This window comes from Labrus mixtus, chromosome 18, assembly GCF_963584025.1.
Source record: "Labrus mixtus chromosome 18, fLabMix1.1, whole genome shotgun sequence".
Lineage (NCBI taxonomy): Eukaryota > Metazoa > Chordata > Actinopteri > Labriformes > Labridae > Labrus > Labrus mixtus.
The window spans coordinates 23471557-23491905 of NC_083629.1; the positions used below are offsets into that span (position 1 = coordinate 23471557).

Here is a 20349-nt window from a genome sequence, read left to right on the forward strand (position 1 = left end):
ATCTCACTGACTGTACCTTTAATTTAATAAAGAAAATATATATTGTTGATTGTTGGGAAAGAAAAAGTCTGGTTCAGACGATAAATTCATGTTGGGCGACTTTTTAATGCATGATTCTACAGACGTCAGATCCTGCACAAAAAGTGTTTCAGCACTGCATCAAGAAAAAAACAAAACATACATGTCAGAAAGATTGTATGATATTTACAATAGATGCATCACTATTACCACTTATACATTATGTACATATTAGTCTCTGGTTTACTATGACAGTAGTTACAGAATGAAACCCCTACGCACACGTTACACTTCAGCTCTACAGGGAATTACAGTGCTTACAAAAATAACTACATTCACTCAACACAAGGTTAGGATACAGAAAAATACTCGTACACCACTCACTGCACCGCTGGACGTGTCCCATTCACACGCCCCGGGAGAAATAGAGAGTACTAAAAGGAAAAGAAAAGGTGCAGGTATATATATAAAAAAAAAAAACCCTGTCTGGTTGCGTCTGTACGCCTCAGATCAGATGTGTGGAAACGTTTTATAGGAAGAAAGAGAAAAGCACCGATTGCCTCTTTGAGATTAAAAAAAAAATATATTGCAGAAAAAGGCTGCCTTTGGAGATTTAGATTCTGTGATGAAGCAACTTTTAACGATGTGAAATGTGATGAAAGAGGCACAGAACATGAAGCTGTAAAAAAACAGATGTTCACTTAACACAGGACAGACTTAAATATGTTAGATTAAATCAAAAGATTCATTTTAGAAGCTTAAAAATCTAATTGTTAAGCAAAGAACTAAGACGAGAAGATTCTGTGTTACTCCAACTTTTTGCTTCTGAATACTCCTGAGTACGGTGGCTCTTTAAGGACATTTTAGACTTAGTTACAGGAGCTGGGTCGTCTCTAATTACGCGCTGTTTGCATTTTAATTGAATTTAAACCTGGATTGATATAATGCATTTCTATTGCAAACTCAAAAGTCTAAAGTGAAGACCTTGAAGAGTATTTGTCGAGCTCCTTGTGAACCTGGAGATCAAAAAACCCTGCTGCTAACAAAAGAGCGCCGACACGAGCAATCATGTGAAAGCGTTGAGTTTCTTTCGGTTGATTAAAAAAGTGTCAAAAATGATAAATAGTCTCCAGTTAAAAAATGTGAAAAACAGCTGGAGAGGGATCAGCGTCATGACTTCACTTCAGGTTTTTTCTACTTGTTTGCTTGAAATTTTGAAATTAAAAAAAAAAAATTGTTGCAGGAAATTCTTTAAATGAATCGTCTGTCAGATCGTCTGCTAAATGTTTGAATTTTTAACACACATTAAACAACACTTTGAGAAACTAAAATCTAACATATTGGATTAATGTTAATGTTTCCAGTCAATGTATTTATGTCCTTAACTTCCTGCCTCATAAGAACCCCCGTCCCGACTGTCCCCTCCCTTCTGACCGGGAAAGTCTGCCGTTTGTGAGGCGTGTGTGTGAACGACAAGATCAGGATTGGTTCTCTCAAACTGTTTTCACATATTTGCAATCACTTCAAGTCTGAGATTCAAAGCTTGATCCAAAAGGTAACTGGACTTGGTTTAAAGATCTTGAAGACCGACCTAGTCCACCAAGTCCAGTTGCCTTTGTATCAAACTTGGGGTTTACCCTGACCTGGATGACTGAGAATCTACACGGACTTCAAGTCTGACATGTCCTTTAACAGCCACCGTACTCTTCTCTTCATATCGAGTAGAGTTAACAAACCTGAACTCACACCATGTTAGCCCGTGTTAAAGGGAAGCAGTTTAAACCTCCCGAGGATTAACACATCTGAGGTGTGTCTGAAAAGTCAATGAAAATCCGGCAAGCGGAGCAGCGTGATGCGTTTATCTAATCATGAAAAAAACCTTGTGCTCGACAATTCAGATATTTAAATCCAAAAGAAATAACAGCATCTGAAGATCAGGACTTAGAACAACTTTACTAAAACGTTAAAACAAAACGTGACTTCCTTCATTTTTTTTCTTTGCTATGCTTTTCCCCCCCACAATGCAGCGCAGAGCTCCCAGCATGCATCTCTCCTGAGGATGTTACTGTAAAGAGTGCTCTCTGTTAAATATCTCTCGCTCTCTGGACCGGCTGGTGGGTTAAAACTGTTTGTGGGAGCTATTGTTCATATTCATCAGCATCCGGATACCAAAAATAAAATTAAAAAAAAGGACATTTTTAAAATCTAAAGAGTTCCGCTGAGCTAAAGCAAAACAACAGGTTGTATAAACAGCGAACAAAAGCCTACAGTTCAATGTAATCTATGACTACAGAGGAGGTCGTCTGAGGCCGATCCATAGTGTCTTGGTGTTCCATAGTACATCTGGATTATATACACTATATATATATAAAAGGAAAACATCCATTTGGCAACCTGTTTGACGTCATAAACTCTTCCAGTATTCATAATTTTGGTCTTTGATATACACATATATACTTATAAAACTCTGTTGTTCAGGATCATCTGTGTTGAGTGACGGGGGGATGGGGGGGCGACAGAGTCAAGGTAGCACATGGCGAGGCATCAGGCTTCTAGTAAGAGCTGTTTCAGGTTCAACTAGTTTCTTCTTTTTACTTTAAAATCAAAAAGGCAGTTTTTGGTTGGTGGGGGAAAAAGGTTTGAAATCCACAATCTGAGGAGTCCTGACCCGTGCTCGTTCTGCTGCGTTGTGTGCCTCACCACAGATGGTTGGACCGAGTGCAGACGTTGTGAAAATTAACCTGAAAAAAAATGCGACGAGCTGGAGACGGCTGCCGAGCGTGTGAGCGATCAGCAGCTTTCCCTGATAACGAACATGTACAGCGCCTTGATTTTTGTGGTCTTGGAGTCATTATTACAAGGGGGGGGGTTTGGAGGATTTGTTTATGATAGGAGGAGCAGGCATAAAAAAGTCTAGTTTGGCGTTTGGGGAATATGCAGGGTCAACTTTACGCCTCTGCTGCCTTCCTCCTGGAGCCTTTTGTCTTGGCCACCGCTCTTCCCGCCTTTCTGGAGCCTTTAGCCGCACGGCCGGTTACCGCGGTGACGGCGGCGGCGGTCGTACTCGTCTCACAGTTGACATCCCGCTCGTGGTTCTCGGTCGCTTCAAGCTCTTCGTGCTCCTGACAGCAGAGCTGGCCTGTGGCGGGCCAGGGACGCAGCGCCCCCTCCTGGTGAGCCTTGCAGAAGGAGTTGGGGCAAAGCTGACAGAAGGCCTCGGAGTTTTTCCCGCAGACGTCACAGTGGTGCCAGGGGCAGTCCCAGCGGCCTGATGGGAGCGCGAACGACAGAGACACAAAGGTAAGATTTTTTTTTTTTAAACACACAACTGTCCTTTAAATAAACCGTGGGTGTGACCTCTGTAGATTCTTACCAAACGGTCTCTTGGTGAGGTTCAGGCAGGACAGGTGATAAGCTTTGGTGCAGGCTTTCTTGCAGCAGAGCACCAGCTGCCCTCCGTCCCCGCAGCGGAAACACTCGTCGTCAGACTTCTTGCCCTCCGATTTCCTCCTTTTATACTTTCTCTTCAACCTCTTCCCCTTCGACTCCGCTGTTTGGCCGTTTGAGTTCTGCAAAGGAGACGGCGGCAGGGCGGGAGAAATTCAATCAATGCTGAGTGGATTTATAAATATATACATTTAAAAATTAAGTGAACAGGTGAGTTATTCATGTTTTTAATCTGTGCACTTCACAAGGAGGAGAAACTAACTCCTACAAACTGAAGTGGAAATTTCATATTAGAAAACAACAACAAAATGATTCACTCAAAAACATCTGAAAATGAAAAATCGCTCTTCATCAACACTCTAAGATGGCGCCCCACACTAGCCATCTTAGAGAGTACCAGATTTTCTCCCCCATCGATTAAGGGGGCGTGGCCTGATTCAAGGAGTGTCGCAACCAAATATTTGTTCAAATAAGTGTTTGGTGTCACAGCTCCTGATCGATCGAGTAGGAGCCTTCCCGGTATCAAAGTTTTATATTCACAATTCCAGATCGGGCCGCCTCAGGCAGAAAAGCCAATGAGAGCAAGCAGACCAGGAAGTGTCACCAACTGGATGTTGCGTGCTTTTACAAGCTCAGAAACGCGGCAGCGAACACAAACACATCTGTGCTCCGAGCCAAGTGGAATATTGAAAAAGAAGAAGAGCGCATAGTGGATTTATTGCATCAACACGAGAGTCTTTACATCTCATGAAGACAAACCACAGAGCCAGCTGACGACATCCATCATACTTTATGTTTTTCTTCTGAAGTCACAACAGTTTCTGTGAGATCTCGTGTCTGTGAGATTTTTACTATAAACGGCAGCCGGTGGTCTTGCGGTCTGGCTAAATCTTTGTCTCCCCCATGTTTTTAATACCGGTCAAGATTTTAAAACCCGTCTAGTAGCCACCTGAGCTACAGCTGTTTCTACTCAAAGTTTAAAATCCGCTGAAAACACCTGAACATGACGTGATGTGATCTCTGACTCAGACAATAAACAAAACTTCAGGAACATGTTGACTAAAAGGTTACAGGCGATGTGATAAAGAATCTTTGTGATCTTAGTTTTGAACCCATCTGCCTCTTCAGAATCACAACTGTCACATTCATCTGATTTTAAATGTCCCAAAAGCAGGACTCAAACAGGACTCCTGATATAACAGATGTTTTTAAACTCATTCAGGGAACTTATGCTCACCTTAGGCCGATCACCAAGGAAACCGCTGCAGTTGGGGGCCCCGCAGCGACAGATGGTCTTCTCATTCCCGAGGCAGTCCAGGTTGTAGTTAAAGGTCAACTCCGTCCCTACGTTACAAAAAAACAAAACATACAAAGAAGTTTGAACAGCTGAGCAGATGGGACTTGACGTCAAAGATTAAGTGTCATTTTACAAAACACGTGCGAGAAATTTGCAAACAGTGAAGAGTCTCACCTGCTGGGATGTCACAGACGGCGAACAGACCAACTCGTGTGTTGCCGTTCACCGTCCACTTCTGCGTCTCACAGTTTGGCTGACAGCTGTGGTTCATGAAGCGAGAGTAGTTTCCTTTTGGACCAGCGTCAATGATCCGGTCCTAAAAAAGTAAAGTATATGACCCACTTTTATTACCTACTTTCCATCTAAAGAGTCCTTCATACTGGTGACACCAATACACCAGTAACAGACTTCATCTTAATGTGCATTTTGACTGCAGGAACCAGGGTCTACATTTTGTTTTTTTTCTACCCGTAAAAAAGACCCAGCTTGGAGGGTAGTACTTTCCAACAGTCCAGGGACCTTTGGGGGTAGGGTCTGCAGGGCTGAACGTCTCCAATTTGTCAGGCACTTGCAGCGTTTTAGGTCACCCGCCATGTTTAAACCCACTTTTTCATGCAGGCTTTTTGAATCCGCTTTGCCACCAGCGCTCGCCTCCTTTCCAGTGTTGATTTATTTGTAATGAAATACAGCGAGATCAAAAACAGCCCAAGCCGAACCGCCTCCATTTTAACAGGCTAACTGTAATGATGATGGTAAAACTGTCCCGACGCCTTAAATGGCGTCATCTTTGTTGTCTTCTCACCACCACCTACTGGACTGGCTGTGTACTGCAGTTACTTTTATTGCTTCTCCAAACATCATTGTCCGGATTTTTCTAATCTTGGAAATGCCGACAACAAAGGGCCACAGGAAGCATTTAGTTCTTTGAAGACAAGTAAGTTTGGTCAACAAGAGCTTCACATACCAGTGTGATTTATATTCTGGATTTTACGGTATGATCACTTTTTTTTTTCCATGCCTACATCACATTTAAAAGAACGCAGTAAACCACTAGAACTGTTTTTAAATCATACACTCACACAGATGTACAGAATGTGACTCAGCTCAGTTTGTAGTATTGACTACTGTAACGTTACAGTCAGCTGTGATGTAACATTCCCAATGCAATACCAGTCTGTTTCTCTCGCTCCCAGTAGAAATGGCACTGCCGGTGGGGAGGACAGCGCCCTGACACACTGCGGAGCAAATAGTACTAGAAGAACTCCTGGTCTGGTACCGACCTTGTCGATGGTGAGCATGTAGAAATAAGTGATGTTGTTTTCATGGGCGTACACGATCCTTGCACGACACTCCTCCTCGTCTATCAGCTCCCCGATGTACTCGTTCACAAACTCGCCCTGAGAGAAAGAAAGGTCACATCAACGTCAAAGTCCCTTACTTTAAATACCCCACGATGATCTGCAGAATTATTTATACAAGTATTTAAAAAACAAATTCTGTCTGTATGGCCTAAGAAATATGTAAGTATTTTTTTAAACATGTCTTCCCACCTTCTTGATGTCCCTGAGCGCCACCAGGCCCCAGCCCTTGCCCGGTGTCTTGATGATCTTGGTCTCTGGGTAGAGACGTTTGGTGAAGTCCTGGTTACAGCAGCGCTCCCCGCTGGGACACACCTGAGGGTGGCACTCGTACTGCAGCATGCGGTTCAGACACTCGGACTCGAACCCACACGGCCGCTCCACTGACGGCTTGCAGTTACACTTGGGGATCTCGGAGATGTCCGCTGTGTAGACCTGAACTCTACCAAAGGGTTTGTTGACCTGAAAGAAGACGACATTTAAACTGTGAGACTGAGAGACTTCAGCAACGTCAGTTTGAATCTTTTTTAAAATGCTCCGAGATCTCTCAGATTTCAGACCTTGATGAATTTATATGGAGGCGGTTTCCGGCTGTTTTCTTGCGCTTCCTTGGCCTCTCGTTTGATTTTTATCTCCTTGAACCGAGCTTCAGCCTCCAACAGAGCTAAAGAAACAGACGATATGAAGGCTTTATCACATTTCACCTGAGGAAACTTTCATGTGGAGATAAAACTTTTACTGCAATCAACCACTAAACAGTCATTTGTTGTCATTTCAGAGACTTCTGTGCACTTCCAGAATGACTTCAAACCTGTAAATATTTAAATTAGTTCTTGTTAACGTTAACCTTATTTTCTACATGGTAGGGAAACTCAAAGTTAAACATTTTCTGAAAAGTGGAGCAGGCAAAAGACGATGGATGGACTCATCATTGGGAAGTTAATAAACATGCAGGGACACATGTTAGTGTTAGAAAAACATGGTGAAGTGTATTTTGCATAATATGTGACCTTTAAGGAATAATAAGATGATTAAGTAACTTGTATAAAATTCTTACCATTCTTGAAAACTTTGCCGATGCCCGTCCTCTGGTGCTTGCTACCCCTGTCTCCCTCCATGTAAGGAAACACTCGGCCCTGGTGGGTCCAGAAGTAGTCCTTGGAGCCAAAGAAGAAAACGGGGAATTCCCCGATCTCGTGTCGAAGGTGCTGGATGTTGGTGGGGATGTTTCTGGGGTGGTGGATCTCTGCAGGCCACCACCTGGGGAGAGAAAAGAGGAGCAGGTGTGAGTCCGCTTTCCAGGCTGGAGGTTTCAATACAGAACAAGAGAAATACTTTTAGATAGACAGAAAAGGGTAGAATCTCAGCTCAGTTTCTCTGACCTGTATGTTCCCAGTTTGACCCAGATGATGTCCCTGTATTTGGGTTTCTTTCCTGCCCGGCAGTCGTTGCAGAACCAGCTCCCATCAGGCATGGCGATGTTCAGGCAGTCTGGGTGAAACGCTGCAGGACAAGACTCGCAGCACAGCAGCTGCCCTCCTGCAACAAACACAAGCCGGAGAAGTTTTTGTTAGAACGTCAAAGGGGATTACATGAGGGTGTGGAACAGTTTATACTCAGTACTGTCGAGTCATCATGTACAGAAGTGATAAATACAAAAAATAAAACACAAATGTCAAGTCCAGCTAGTGTATCAACCCACACACAGTCTGTTGTTCTCTGTGTGTGTTACACATGGACTACAGGAAGGGGACTCCTGCAGCATTTTAACAGGAATTTGAAGTGATGGAAAAACCTAATTAATTAAAATTTTGGTCAGCAATCTAAAATAACTCCTTGGTGACATTAAAGCCGCATCCTCTAAGAGACTGAAAAATGAAGCTCAGAACCTGCTGTAGTTAAACTTTCCTCTGACTCTCTGCAGCAGCGGTACTGATGATTGTCACAGTCAACCCTGTTTGGATTTAAGTACAGTGAGCCAAATGTAATCGTTTTTACATTACACACTTAATTGTCTCTGAGGAAACCCAATGAAAAATCAAAAAAGACACACACATCCCTAAGTGGATCCAAAAACACAAATACGTAAAAAGAAGCAAACAAGGAGCTCCCGTTTAAAGGGTTTATTGTTCACTTCTCTGTTCATGTAGTACATCATATTCAAGCGTAAACATGAACGCTTCCATGAAATAAAACACTAAACGTTCAGGGTGGAAAAACTGGACTGAACATCAATAAGATTACAATCCCATTTCATGAGCAAATGGTAAATGGACTTGAGCTTGTTTAGATCTTTTCTAGTCTTCTTACTCCTCAAAGTGCTTCTCCATCGCATGTCACACCTACACATTCACACACTGATGGTAGAGGCTGCTGTGTGAAGTGACCATCAGAAGTAACTAATCCCATTCATACAACACCGAGGAAGCAGCGGGAGCAACTTGGGGTTAAGCGTCTTGCTCAAGGACACATCAGACATGTAGCTGCAGGAGCTGGGGATCAAACCCCCGACCTTCCTGTTGAGAGACGACCGACCAACTGAGCCACAGCCGCCCCTTGTGTTTCTTATGTGTTTGCTTCTAAATTAAACTGATCAGAAGCCAACATGCTTCAGGATCTTTGTATGTACCTAACTTAACACTTTTTTTTCCAGGAAGGTAAAACATTTCATCTTCATGCAGGTAAAAAGATCTGGTAAGAAAATGGGCGTACCTTTGGAGCAGACGAAGCACCAGCTGACGTTGACGTGACTGTGGTGGCTGTAGCCCTTCTTGGCGTTGAAGTGATTGGTGCAGATGAAGGCGGAGTTTGTGATCATCTCGCTACCCGCAGCTACGCACTGGTCACCGACGTGGTACGCCACAGGGCAGCGAAGGCAACGCATCAACCGTCCTACATATCAGAGAGGAAAGGAGAGACAGGTTAGACACATGAAGTTTAGCAGGCCTTAAACATTAACTTTTTTTTTTTTTGATTAAAATCAAGTCAGGACTTAAAGCTTCAACGTTTCTCGTGTTGCTGAGCCTCACCTTTGGTGGACTTCTGCTTGGTGCGGCAGCCGTAGTGGCAGTTGAGGCAGGCGTGGAGCGGGCAGCGGAAGCCCTTGTTGTCGAACACAGTGAGGGGGTTCAGGCGGATGCAGGCTTCATGGTAAAACTTGCCACAGTGGGGGACGTGGCAGCGACGCACCGCGCCCTCAGACTGCTTACAGCTGAAACACGAGTGAATCCCTGAGAGCAGAAAGAGAAGCAACAAGAGGGAAAAATGTTACCAACACAAACAAGCAAAAACACAATAATCACAAACATGCTAGTGCTGTTACTTTGGTTACCCAAAACCTTACACCACCTCTATCTCTCCTATCTCTACCGCTACATATCCATGCTAAAAGGGGGCGCACACATTTGAATGAGGGGTGAACTGAATAGAATAGAATTACTTTATTGATCCCAAACTGGGAAATTGTGGCGTTAAAGCAGCAGGTTATGCAAACACACAATATTACCAAATAAAACACAATATAATATTAAATACAAAGTAAATAAGCACTAAAAATATCAAAACTAAGAATGAGAATATATACATCCAGGATTTAACTTAGCATGGTGTCAAATGTAACATAGCCGTAATTAAGCTAAAAAAGAGTTTGCATCATAATTCCTAGCAGTGAATTCAGGGACCTAATTAGAGGATATAATTGTGCTCATTGTTATTTTTCTTTTACTTAAGAATCTTAAGAGGTACCCTAAGGTGTCCACAGCGCAAAACTACTTTTATCTGAGAGCGCTGTGAGCACAGCGACAAGGCTCAGGACAGTGAGCGCTGTAAACGCTGAACTACTTTGTTTTGTATTGAAAACGGGCACTGACAGCGTGATAAACGTCGCCTGTGGACACTAAGGCGTCTCTTCGAATATAAAAAACTAGCCCAGCATTTTGTACGGTGTGAATCTCTCTCACCTGTGCTGCACTCCTGACACTGCATCTTTTCTTCAGGTATGAACGAGACACCAAGACAGTGGAGGTGAAACATCCCATTGCACTGGCCTTCACAGGGCACCAAGTCCTCGCCCGCCTGCTCGCATGTCTTTAATGACAAAAAACACACAAAAAGGTCACAAAGAGTGAATCATCACTGTGCATTTAATCAAATGTTTGTGCTGAAACACCAAAAACATTCATCTTAAATCGTATAAATTCCACAGTCGACTGAACAAGTATGGTGATGTAATTCAGCCCGAGGGTAAAAAAGAAAACTTCACCCGAAACATGTTAATAATAAGTGAAGAAATGTCCTTTAATAAAAAACAAAAACACAGAAGAGGCAGACCTACCTGGCAAACAAACTCTTTCTTTCGTTCGCCCTTTTTCGTTCCGTCTAAGCTGTCGCTCGGAGAGTCGGGACGTTCTTCGCTCCCAGATCCCTGTAACACATGAACACGTGAGGAACTAGAAGTGTATGAGAGCGCAGCTTCACATTTAAACTATCAGACACAAACAACCCAAACTGAGCTGAGCAAAGACACAAACCAAAGTCCCTCTGCTAACTAAAGAGAACAGCAGTTTCACCTTAATCTTAAAAATACTCAATTAGCCACCATCAACACCTCTTAGAGATTTGCGGTTCTGCAACACTTTCCACTTTTTAGGATTACAAGTAAATCTCAAACTGATGCAGGAGTGTTTCCCTCTCACCTCAGGGTCAGGACACGGGGAGGACCGCCTCTTTTTTGCCTTGGTGGGTGTGGCCTGGTTATCTCCTTCCTGTTTCCTTTTCCTCCTACGCTTTGGTTTCTCAGCATCTTGGTTTTCTGTAAAACGAGGTGGACATTTTGAACAGAGTCATAAAGAGGCTTAACGCAGCTCCTAAACCCTCAGGAACGTTTTTTTCCTTTAATAAACACGACTATGACTGTTTACCAGCGAGGAGGGCTTTCGTCTTCTTTCCTGGCTTCCTGGTTTCTTGTGGCTCTACGTCGGTTTTCTTCCTTCTTCTTCGCTTTTTCTCCGTTCCGTCTGAAGTTGACGCCTGAGAAAGATTGTTTTTATAAGATATGAGAAAAATGAAGGGCAAATTACACTGTGCTAAAAATTCATTTTAATAAGAAAGTTTGATTTTCAGCTGATTAAATGTGTTATTGCATCATCTCTTTTTGAACAGTGTTTCCCACAGAATGACGCTGTACCTGGGCAAAAGAGTTGGGGCACTTTGTGACACAAACTAAAATAAGTAAACGACAGCTGACTTTTATTCCATTCTCCTCTCTACACACACGAACACTTGATCTTCTCCCCTCACCTCAGCTTGTCCTGCTTTGTCTCATTCTGGAGCTCTATTTTTAGTTTCTGCTCTTCTGACAATTTTTAATCAGACGTAGACACCCAAACATCCGGTTTTGAAATGTTTCAATCGCTTGTCCGGAGGTTTATTGATGATGACACTTGTCGCAACAGTCATCCTAAACTACATGTGCAGGACAACATCGACAGCAAGCAGCTGCAGGAAAATAATATGATGTCATAACACATCACACTTCAGTCGGTTTTCAGGAGAGTTGTACCTTCAACTTCTCTCTCTCTCTCTCTTGCACGTGTTCAAGATTGCGATTAAATAGGCTACAGGTAGAGGAGTGGTCGGGGGAAATATATTTGGGCGGCCCACCAAATAACATCTATATGTGGGAAACACTGCAATATTTACATAGTGAGCTCGTACTCTATTACAAGGTTCGTCGTACACGTTTTAAAGCTCACCTGTTTTTCAGCATCTTTGCTCGTTTTACGTCTCCTTTTAGGCGGCTGGACCTGGTCCGCTGTTTCGTCTGTTAGGGGCCTTTTAACCGCCTTCTTCCGCTGCCTTTTGACTGGAAAGAGGAAATAAAAAAACTCACAAAGGTTAAACTACATAATTTGATTCTGACTTAGATGTGTGTCTGCTGTTAATGCTGACAATGACTCGTTTAAAGATTTCTTCACCCGGTGGCAGAAAACCTAACTGGGCTACAGATTTATGAAGACCCAGTAAATCGACACATTCATCCTCAATCCTTTAAAATCAGACGTTTCATTTTAAATTTTCTCTTTTTGGATTTTTAAAATATAAATAACACAAAATCATTGGACTGACCTGTGGAATCACTCTTCTGCTCATCTGGACTCTTCTTGTTCCGTCTTCTCTTCACTTTCTCGACTATGAAAACAAAAAGCCGTCTTTAGTTTACTTTTATAAACTTCATGCATCAACTACAGAATACCACCAAAATAAGGGAATAGCTCTTGGACAGTTCCCACTCCGGTTTTTGTAGCATGAAGTATCATTTTTAACTTTTGTGCTGCCTTCGATGAATGAAACATGAAGTCCAATGTGCCAATTAAAATGTGTCTCTGTGGTTATCTGTGCAAATGGGACTTTGATGTAATGTGATGATAGCAGCTTCATGCCGTGATAATTACGCCCCTGGGACACAAATATTACGCGGTTGTGGAATCAATTTGAACGCACAAAGATGTGATGATGGCTGAGCTTATTTACGGCATTTTTGCAAGAGAAAAAAACAGTCCAAAAAAGGGCTAATAATGACTGCGGAATGGTTAGCAAACAGCTGTCCAGATGTGTTCTGTGCATTGCAAATTTTTATTGCTACCACCAGAAACAGCGTACGTCATTTCTTCAGTCTCAGAAGTAAAATGTACCCTCTTTTCAGAACCAGGAAGGGGAATTTCACACACAATAACTTAACCACTATTTACTGGCCACATATGGCAATTTAAAGCAGGAAATTCTTCTGGTCTGATAAAAACATACCAGCTACGGTACGATTTAACCGTCAAGTGACTGAGGCCTGAGACCGAGTTTAAACTTTCAACCAACCTGGAACTGAAACTTGAAGTGTGACCGGTTCCGGAAGGTCGACTGTCGAAGAAACCTGCTTTGGTTTCCTTTTCCTCACAGGATCACATGTGGCGTCCGTTGCAGTTTTCTTCCTTCTCCTCACAGTCTTTGTGGCAGGCTGAGCCTGTCTCGGCCTCCTCTTCTTCTTCGGAGCTATCACTGATTCAGATTGAATGTCTGGTGTAGAAGAGGTGGAATCCTGTGAAGACAATAAATAGTTTGTCAAACCAATTGAAAAGTTTAAAGCTTCCTCAGGCTGCAAATTACTGACCATAATATTAAGTCTTTTGGGACTCTACACCATATCCATTCGAAGAGTCTTTGTATTTTCACACCTTGGATGCATGACAAAATACACAAGTTTTAGTAGAAATTGAAAAGTTGAATAATGCAGCTACTCTTGGAAATATAAGTGTTTGTACCTCGGTCACAATAAGCTGAAAACTTTACTTCCAGTTCTTTTAACCCACTTTATATTCCGTCACATTTGAACACTTCTTAAAACTTGTGAAGTCCAATCTGCTTTCTAACTAAGTGACCAAGAAGAAAATCCACAAAAACTGCAAGAAAAAAAAAGTTACAAATGTGCCCAACAGAAACGACCCTGGCTGTAAGTTTGAGTGAGTTACCTGTGAGGGTGTCTGCTGATGAAGCATCATGTCAGGAAGAACTGTGTTTTTTTTACTTTTGGAGAGGACACCGTTTAGTTGTGCTTTGCCCCTTTTCTTCCAAACTCCAGTTTGGACTTTTCTTCTGGGTGCTTGTGTCGGTGTCCCTGTTGAAGTGCTATCTTGAGACAGAGTTGCTGCTGAGGGATCGTCTGTTGGACCCGTTGGCAGGGAGGGGACATCGGGGCTGAGTCTGGACATTGTTTCCTGGTCCAGCTCTTCGGTTGGTTCTGGCCTTAACTTCTCCAGGGTATGAGGGTTCAGATGAGGCCCCTCGTCGTCGTACAGAAACGCAAAGTTTGCCATGCGCTCGTCCATTGACATGCTGAGGGCCTCTTTGGCCTGAACGATGCCCATGTTCCACTGAGCCTGGAGTTTGCGGGGCACAGAGGGCGCTGTCTGCACGACAGGGTAAGAATAGATTATATGACAGGTTACAAAAGACACAACAACATCTAAAACAGCAGCAGAGGAGACTTGCTGATTAACTTTCCATAAATGTGTGCGTTGGTAATATTACATCTATGTTTGCTGGTTCTTTTACATTTGTAAAACACTTTGGATCCATGTTTTGTGTCTTTGTTTTGCCTTTTCTGGACAGATGGCATCCAGTCAATATTTGTACATCAGGGGAAAGAGACCCCTGCACTATTGCACTTAGAAAAGCCCACTGCATCCACTTCAGGACAGCGTGCAGGAGCATCACATCGAAGCAGCATCTAATTTACCTTTTTGTGGATGACGCGAGATGCTGGCTGTTTGTTGCCTAAGCTGAGCTCCTGGTATTGATCCTCCCCAGTGAAGGACACCATGTTCTTCTCGAAGATGTAGCCTCTCTCAGGGGCATCTCCAAAGTACTGCACGTGGAAAAGGAGGCCCAGTCTGCTGGTGGCGGCTAAAAAACAAACACACAAACAAAAACGTCAAAAAAGGGGCCATAAAATTTGTTGTTAAAAAACGCACATTTAATGCCTATTTTTTTCATTTTAAAAGTGGGGTGTCCTGTATCACAGTGCGACAGATATAGCAGTAAAAATATATTATAGATACATAGCGATGCAGACCAGGCTGGCAGCGACACTTAACAGCTTTTCTCCCTCGTTGGGTCATAATCATTCATTTAAAGAAAACGGTGGCATACTGTAATGTAAATAAGCCTTGTGGAGTCACTGGTTTGATTGAAAAGACACCTCAATTAAAGACAACAAATGACCAGCTAAAGTGGGTAGTGCGACTTGCATGCTTTGTCTGTACTTCACAAATATCAACGTTATCGTAGGCTGAGAGGAGAGCTCAACTACCATAAGGATAGCTACCACTGCAAACTGCACACAGCGAATACAGACAGTATTAAAACAGCTACACAGCTGCACAGAATCTAAACATTTGGGACTTTGCGGAATACAAGTGTAATCATTACGCAGGAAGACAGTTTAAACTTTTTTTTTTCCTTCTGGGAGACACCAAAATCAACTGTCATATATACCACAGCAATTTATATCTGGATTTTAAAGTTATTGTTTGAGAGTGACTTGAATCTTAAAACGTACATCCCTCACTTAACGTGGTTAAGATCGAGTTATTGAAAGTCCCTCACCTTTCTGTTTGACGTGATTGTTGAATTCTGGGTCTGTGGTTACCATGCAGGGCCACCAGGGATATCCTGACACCTTGGTCCAAACCAAATCACCGGCGGAAAAACGTACGTGCAAAGGCAACTCTACTGCAGCCTCGCCCACCAACTCTGGGATGAGATCAAGCTGTGGAAGAGGAACACAAATTACTAAATAAATACACAGAAAATCAGAAGTACAAAGGATTCTGACACCTTTAAAACTGAATTACTTTTCCAACATTCACAGAAAGCACAACTTCAAGTATTACACCTGCTAACAATTATAAACACGAGAAATTGTGGTCAAAATCTCGACACATAAGATTTATTTCTTCAGTCTTAATTTTTACATTATCAATTCTCCTTTTTTTGCCTTTATGGGTGTTTGTTTAACTTTATATTCAGCAGACACTTTGGTTTTAAAACAACCTGTAAGCATATCTGTAGTACATGATAGTGTTAATGTATGTTTTTTTTTAAATAATATTTGCCATATTGCACTTGTGTTACTAATTCCAACTTTATTATTCATCAAAAGGGAAACTATAATAATAACCTCTTCAGTCTCTCTGGCTTCGTCTTCAGCCTTTGTGTGGTCCAGTGGGTCCACAGGGATGGGAGAGGAACTTAGATTTATCTGAGGTTTTGGTTTGTGGGGTCTCCCGTTCCTTTTCTTTACTTCCTGTCTCATCTCTGTTCCAGATAAATTCTCCTCTGTGGTTGTGGCAAAACTGGTCCCATTGGCATAGCTCGGCTCAAACAGCTGCTGCTGAACCACCTGGGGTATCGTCACCTTTAGTTCAGCTTCAGTATGAGGGGTGCAATCGGGCTGATGTGTGCCATTTGTAGCAGGGGCCTCAGCGCCTTTGAGCATCGGTGTCTCTGGAGCACAAAGTGCGTCTTGGTCACCATTCAGCACTCGAGAAGTGAGGTCTTTGAGCCTCTCGTGGCTGTGGTTGTTATGACTGTGGCCAGCCATCTTCTGAAGGACACCGTCTTGTACAGTGGCGGCTAGCTGGGCAGCAGCTTTGTCCAACAGCAGAGTGGGGTCACTGCTCATGTCCCCCCCACCTTTCCGTACACTGAGGCACTCCGGCGGCTGCTTCATGCTGATCGGGTTGGCTGGTTCAGGCATTGAAGGCAGGGAGCTACCTTTGCTGTCCATCCCATCTAACCCCCTCCAGGCTCACTGAGCTACAAAACAGATAACACACACAAACAGAAACTTATTATTCCACAGGTATTACAAGAAAACACACAATATCGATCATGCAATTGCACACGAAATATGATCTTCCTTATTCTTGCAATTTATAAAAAAATAAAAAAATAAAAAAGCAATCTGGGATATAAATCCTGCACGTAAAAACGCTACAAATTTTACAAAATGGCACTCACTCCTCCAGCGGAGCATGAGCAGAGAGCTTGGAGGCCACAGAGAAAACTGCACCTGTCACGGAATGTTCCAGCAGCGTAGTTTTGGATATTTTTTTTTTAAAGAAAGTTGAGCGACTTGAATAGCCAGAAGGCGGACCTAACACCAAGCAAAAAAAACAAAACAATGCCTTGATTCAATCCAAACACATGCATCACAACTAATGAGAAGGAGGTCAAGTCAGAGCCTTTTCTCGATTACATCCTTGCATACAAATAAACCCCACAAGGCGGGCTGAAAAACCCCCATACTGCGACAATTTTTTAGGCTGCCCTGTTGTTGGCAAAGAAGTAGCAAGTGGCTAGCTGCAGGCTGTGGAAAAGCGGTATGGATGAGGCAGGAGGCAAGGCTGCAGGCTCCACCGCATGCAGCGAAATGCCCAATGAGTGGGAGGCCACCGCATCACCGGCGAGAAAAGCCGCGGAAAAGGAAGCAGATTGCAGGTCGAATTGATGGTGTAAAATACATCCAACTTCAACAAAAAAGAAAGTGCATTGCAATTTAGTTTTGCAGCTGAGATGTAATGCAAGTAAAAGACGGCTAAACGCATCATTAACTGTAACATATTACAGTCACTTACATGCTGATCCAACGTTAAACACAAGCTACATCCAGAGGGGGGTTTGCACCATCATGTCATGCAAAGAGACGGGCTCCGACTAACACCTGGAGCGGAAGCCACGATGTGAACATCTTCATGGGGACACGCCAGCCACGGATAAAGCGGACAAGCATTTTGTCCTCACGCCGCTGCACAGCCTCCCCTGTCATCGCTACAGTCAGCCATTACACCGCATTCCAGCAAATAGACAAAGCCGCCGGCGCAATGCTAAATTCAACCAGCTAGCGCATTAGCTCCGCGGTCACATTAAAGCGCAGACGTGTTAGAATTAGTGGTTTTATGAATGTTATGTTTGCGATAGTGCAGTTGAGGTGTTTCGCTAAAGTTTCATTGATATACCCAGTTTGCAGGCGCCATGACAGCTTTCAAAAAAAGCTAACGGCGGCTACAGCTACTTACATTATAACCAAGTCACACTTAACGTTAGCACGATTAGCTCGCTGGCTAGCTAACAGTTCCCCTTTGCTAAAATGGATGATCGGCTCGAACAAGTGTCCCCGCAAAAAGCTTTCCGTCTGCCAATATCCGCGCAGTTGACAATAACATGAAAGGCCGTTTCTTTGTAATTACCTGTTAAACCTCCACTCGGCGGTTAAACGGAGAAGATACCCATATTCATCCAGTTAAACGAAGGATTTCATTCGAGTCGAATCAAAAGCTTGCGGGAAACTCAAACTCTCCGGCCGACCAGCGCGAAAAATACTCACTTCCGATTGGTCGAGAGCAGAACGAGGCTCCAACCGGTCCTTTCAAAAAACCCAACCGTAGGAAGTAGCTGACCCCGGTGTCTCCCGTCTGTTTATGACTACAGTACACGACTTTCTCTGGGATTACTTCTCACTTTTTATTAAATATATATTTATTCATTATTGAGAACTGTCATTTAAACGGGATGTAACTGCGACATCATCTAACGTATAACTACACCGAGAGTTTCTTCTCCGTTGTAATTTATTTGTCCCCAGCCACAGAACCTTACAGTCGCCATGGTTACAGTATGAATGAGGATGTACGTTAAATATAAAGATAAAGATAAACTTTATTGATTGACATTTTTGCATTACAGCAGCTCAAGAAAACAGGAATATAATTATTAAAAATAAAAAAATAAAAAAAATACAATAATAGAAAATTATACGATATTGCGTTATGTGATCATGCAGCCTTTAACAAATGTTAATGTATTTACACATTTTTCTCAAGATTTTTGACTTTTTTTTCTCTCGATATCTCGCATTTATTCTGGTGATTTAGACTTTCCCCTTTGACTTCACTACTTTATTGTCGATAAGACTTTCCCCCTCTACATTTCGACTTTTTTTTCTTCTCGAAGTGCATGATGGAAAATAAATATTAATCCTTTCATTATTTATTTCTCATGTCTGATCCTAATCCTCTTCCACATATTTATCTTGTCTGTCCTAATCCTGTTCCTTATATCTCATGTCTGGCCCTAAATCCTCTTCAGTAGCTACACAATAGACAGTTAGGTTATGTTAAATTAGATACATATATTGTGCTTATATACTGCTTAAATTTTTTTTTTTACTTTTTGGAACTTCAGGGCTCCTAGTGATTTGTTTATAAAATATATTATGGACTAGGCTTATTGTGAAATGTTGAGTACGTCTATTGTCGATGAGCCAGACACATACTATTGCTATTGTCAATGTCAATAATGTGTAACGAATAAAGTAGAAAAGAAAGAAATCAGTATAACGTTAGGCCTACTCTACCCTAAAACCCAAGTTATCTTTGGTAACTTACCTTAAGGTCTGCCTATGTAAAGTTTGCTGTTCGCAAAAGGTCAACTTTCGATCCGTTATTTGATTATTGCAACATAGATCTTGTACTGTAAATAGTTTCTGTATATTTGTAGTAGTTTGTAGTCCTCTGGTGCATGGCCCTGAACCCTAATTAACCAGTATTTTACTCAATCAGCTTTAGCCTTTAGCCTAACTTAATTAAATGCAAAACACCACATAATAACCACACATACACCAACTTTTGTTTTTCTGCAGGCTGAAATACTGACACAACTGCGTCTCGGGCTGCATCACAGGCCTAGATACGTCACTCGTCCACTGACCTGGTTATGGCAAAGCAGAGGCCCTGATTTTTTCTCTATCAACACAAACACTGAACTGTAAATTATAGGATAAGCCTGCAGTACCAACAGACGCAACTAGGGGGCGTGAAACAAATTTACGGAAATAATACAACTTCCGGCAAAAGTTCGTCCTTCAAAGTATTAGCCGATTCAAAACGATGGCACTGTTGTCAATGAGGAAGTAGTCATAGGGACTCTTTAAATAGCAAATATTAATTTATACAGGAAAATAAGAAAATCAATTATCTTGGTTTGTTAAATCAATAGATTGGCTTGATGCTGAAAAGCAGACCATGAAAGCAGGTATTTTGTGATTATAGGAGTCATGGTTCTTTTCTTTGTGGTTTTAGTTCTTTTGGAAGGCCTGTGGTACAACAGTTTAGAGAAGCCTCTCTGTAAACACCTGAGGTTGCTCCAAGTCCTCCTGGATCAATATTTCTCATATATCCTTAAAAAAAAAAGTTATATAAGCTGTCATTCTGATTGCCCATTACATTTACAAATCTTATTTTGATTCAGATCACATTTATTGGTCAGATACACAATTATACAAAGTAAAAATTACTAGTGAAATGTTTTCGGTATGTGTTCGGCCAGGAGAAAAGATTTACAAATACATGAGATTAATTAAAAATACAAAAAGAAGAAAAACTCTTAAAAGTACAGAAAAGTAAAAAAAACAATATTTAAGAGAAAAAGAAAATAAATGGTAAGTTGTACATTTCAATTTAATATGTAGGCTATGATAGGCTATGTAAGTCTACTGTCTACGGTTGATCCTATGTGTGCAAGTATATGTTTGTAGTTTGTAGTTATTTCCCCTTGCGGGATTCATAAAGGTCATTGTTTTTGTCAAAGCGTCTTTGAGTTTTTAGAAAAGCGCTATAT

At 42.1% G+C, this 20349-nt stretch overlaps 1 protein-coding gene across 1 annotated transcript; it reads right to left on the reverse strand.

Annotated features, from left to right (window-relative positions):
- Positions 1-85: 85 nt before the first annotated feature.
- On the reverse strand, positions 86-17062 carry nsd2 (nuclear receptor binding SET domain protein 2). Its single transcript, XM_061062700.1, has 23 exons — positions 16693-17062; positions 15851-16488; positions 15277-15439; positions 14408-14574; positions 13641-14078; positions 12991-13210; positions 12247-12309; positions 11874-11983; positions 11040-11148; positions 10815-10930; positions 10454-10543; positions 10080-10206; positions 9150-9350; positions 8833-9012; positions 7503-7659; positions 7178-7380; positions 6681-6784; positions 6313-6582; positions 6043-6159; positions 4937-5078; positions 4703-4809; positions 3392-3587; positions 86-3286 (listed from the first exon to the last, which is right to left on the reverse strand). The coding sequence occupies exons 2-23, from the start codon at positions 16457-16459 to the stop codon at positions 2967-2969; spliced, it is 4209 nt and encodes a 1402-aa protein (XP_060918683.1). The 5' UTR covers positions 16460-16488; positions 16693-17062; the 3' UTR covers positions 86-2966.
- Between the last annotated feature and the right edge of the window lie 3287 nt (positions 17063-20349).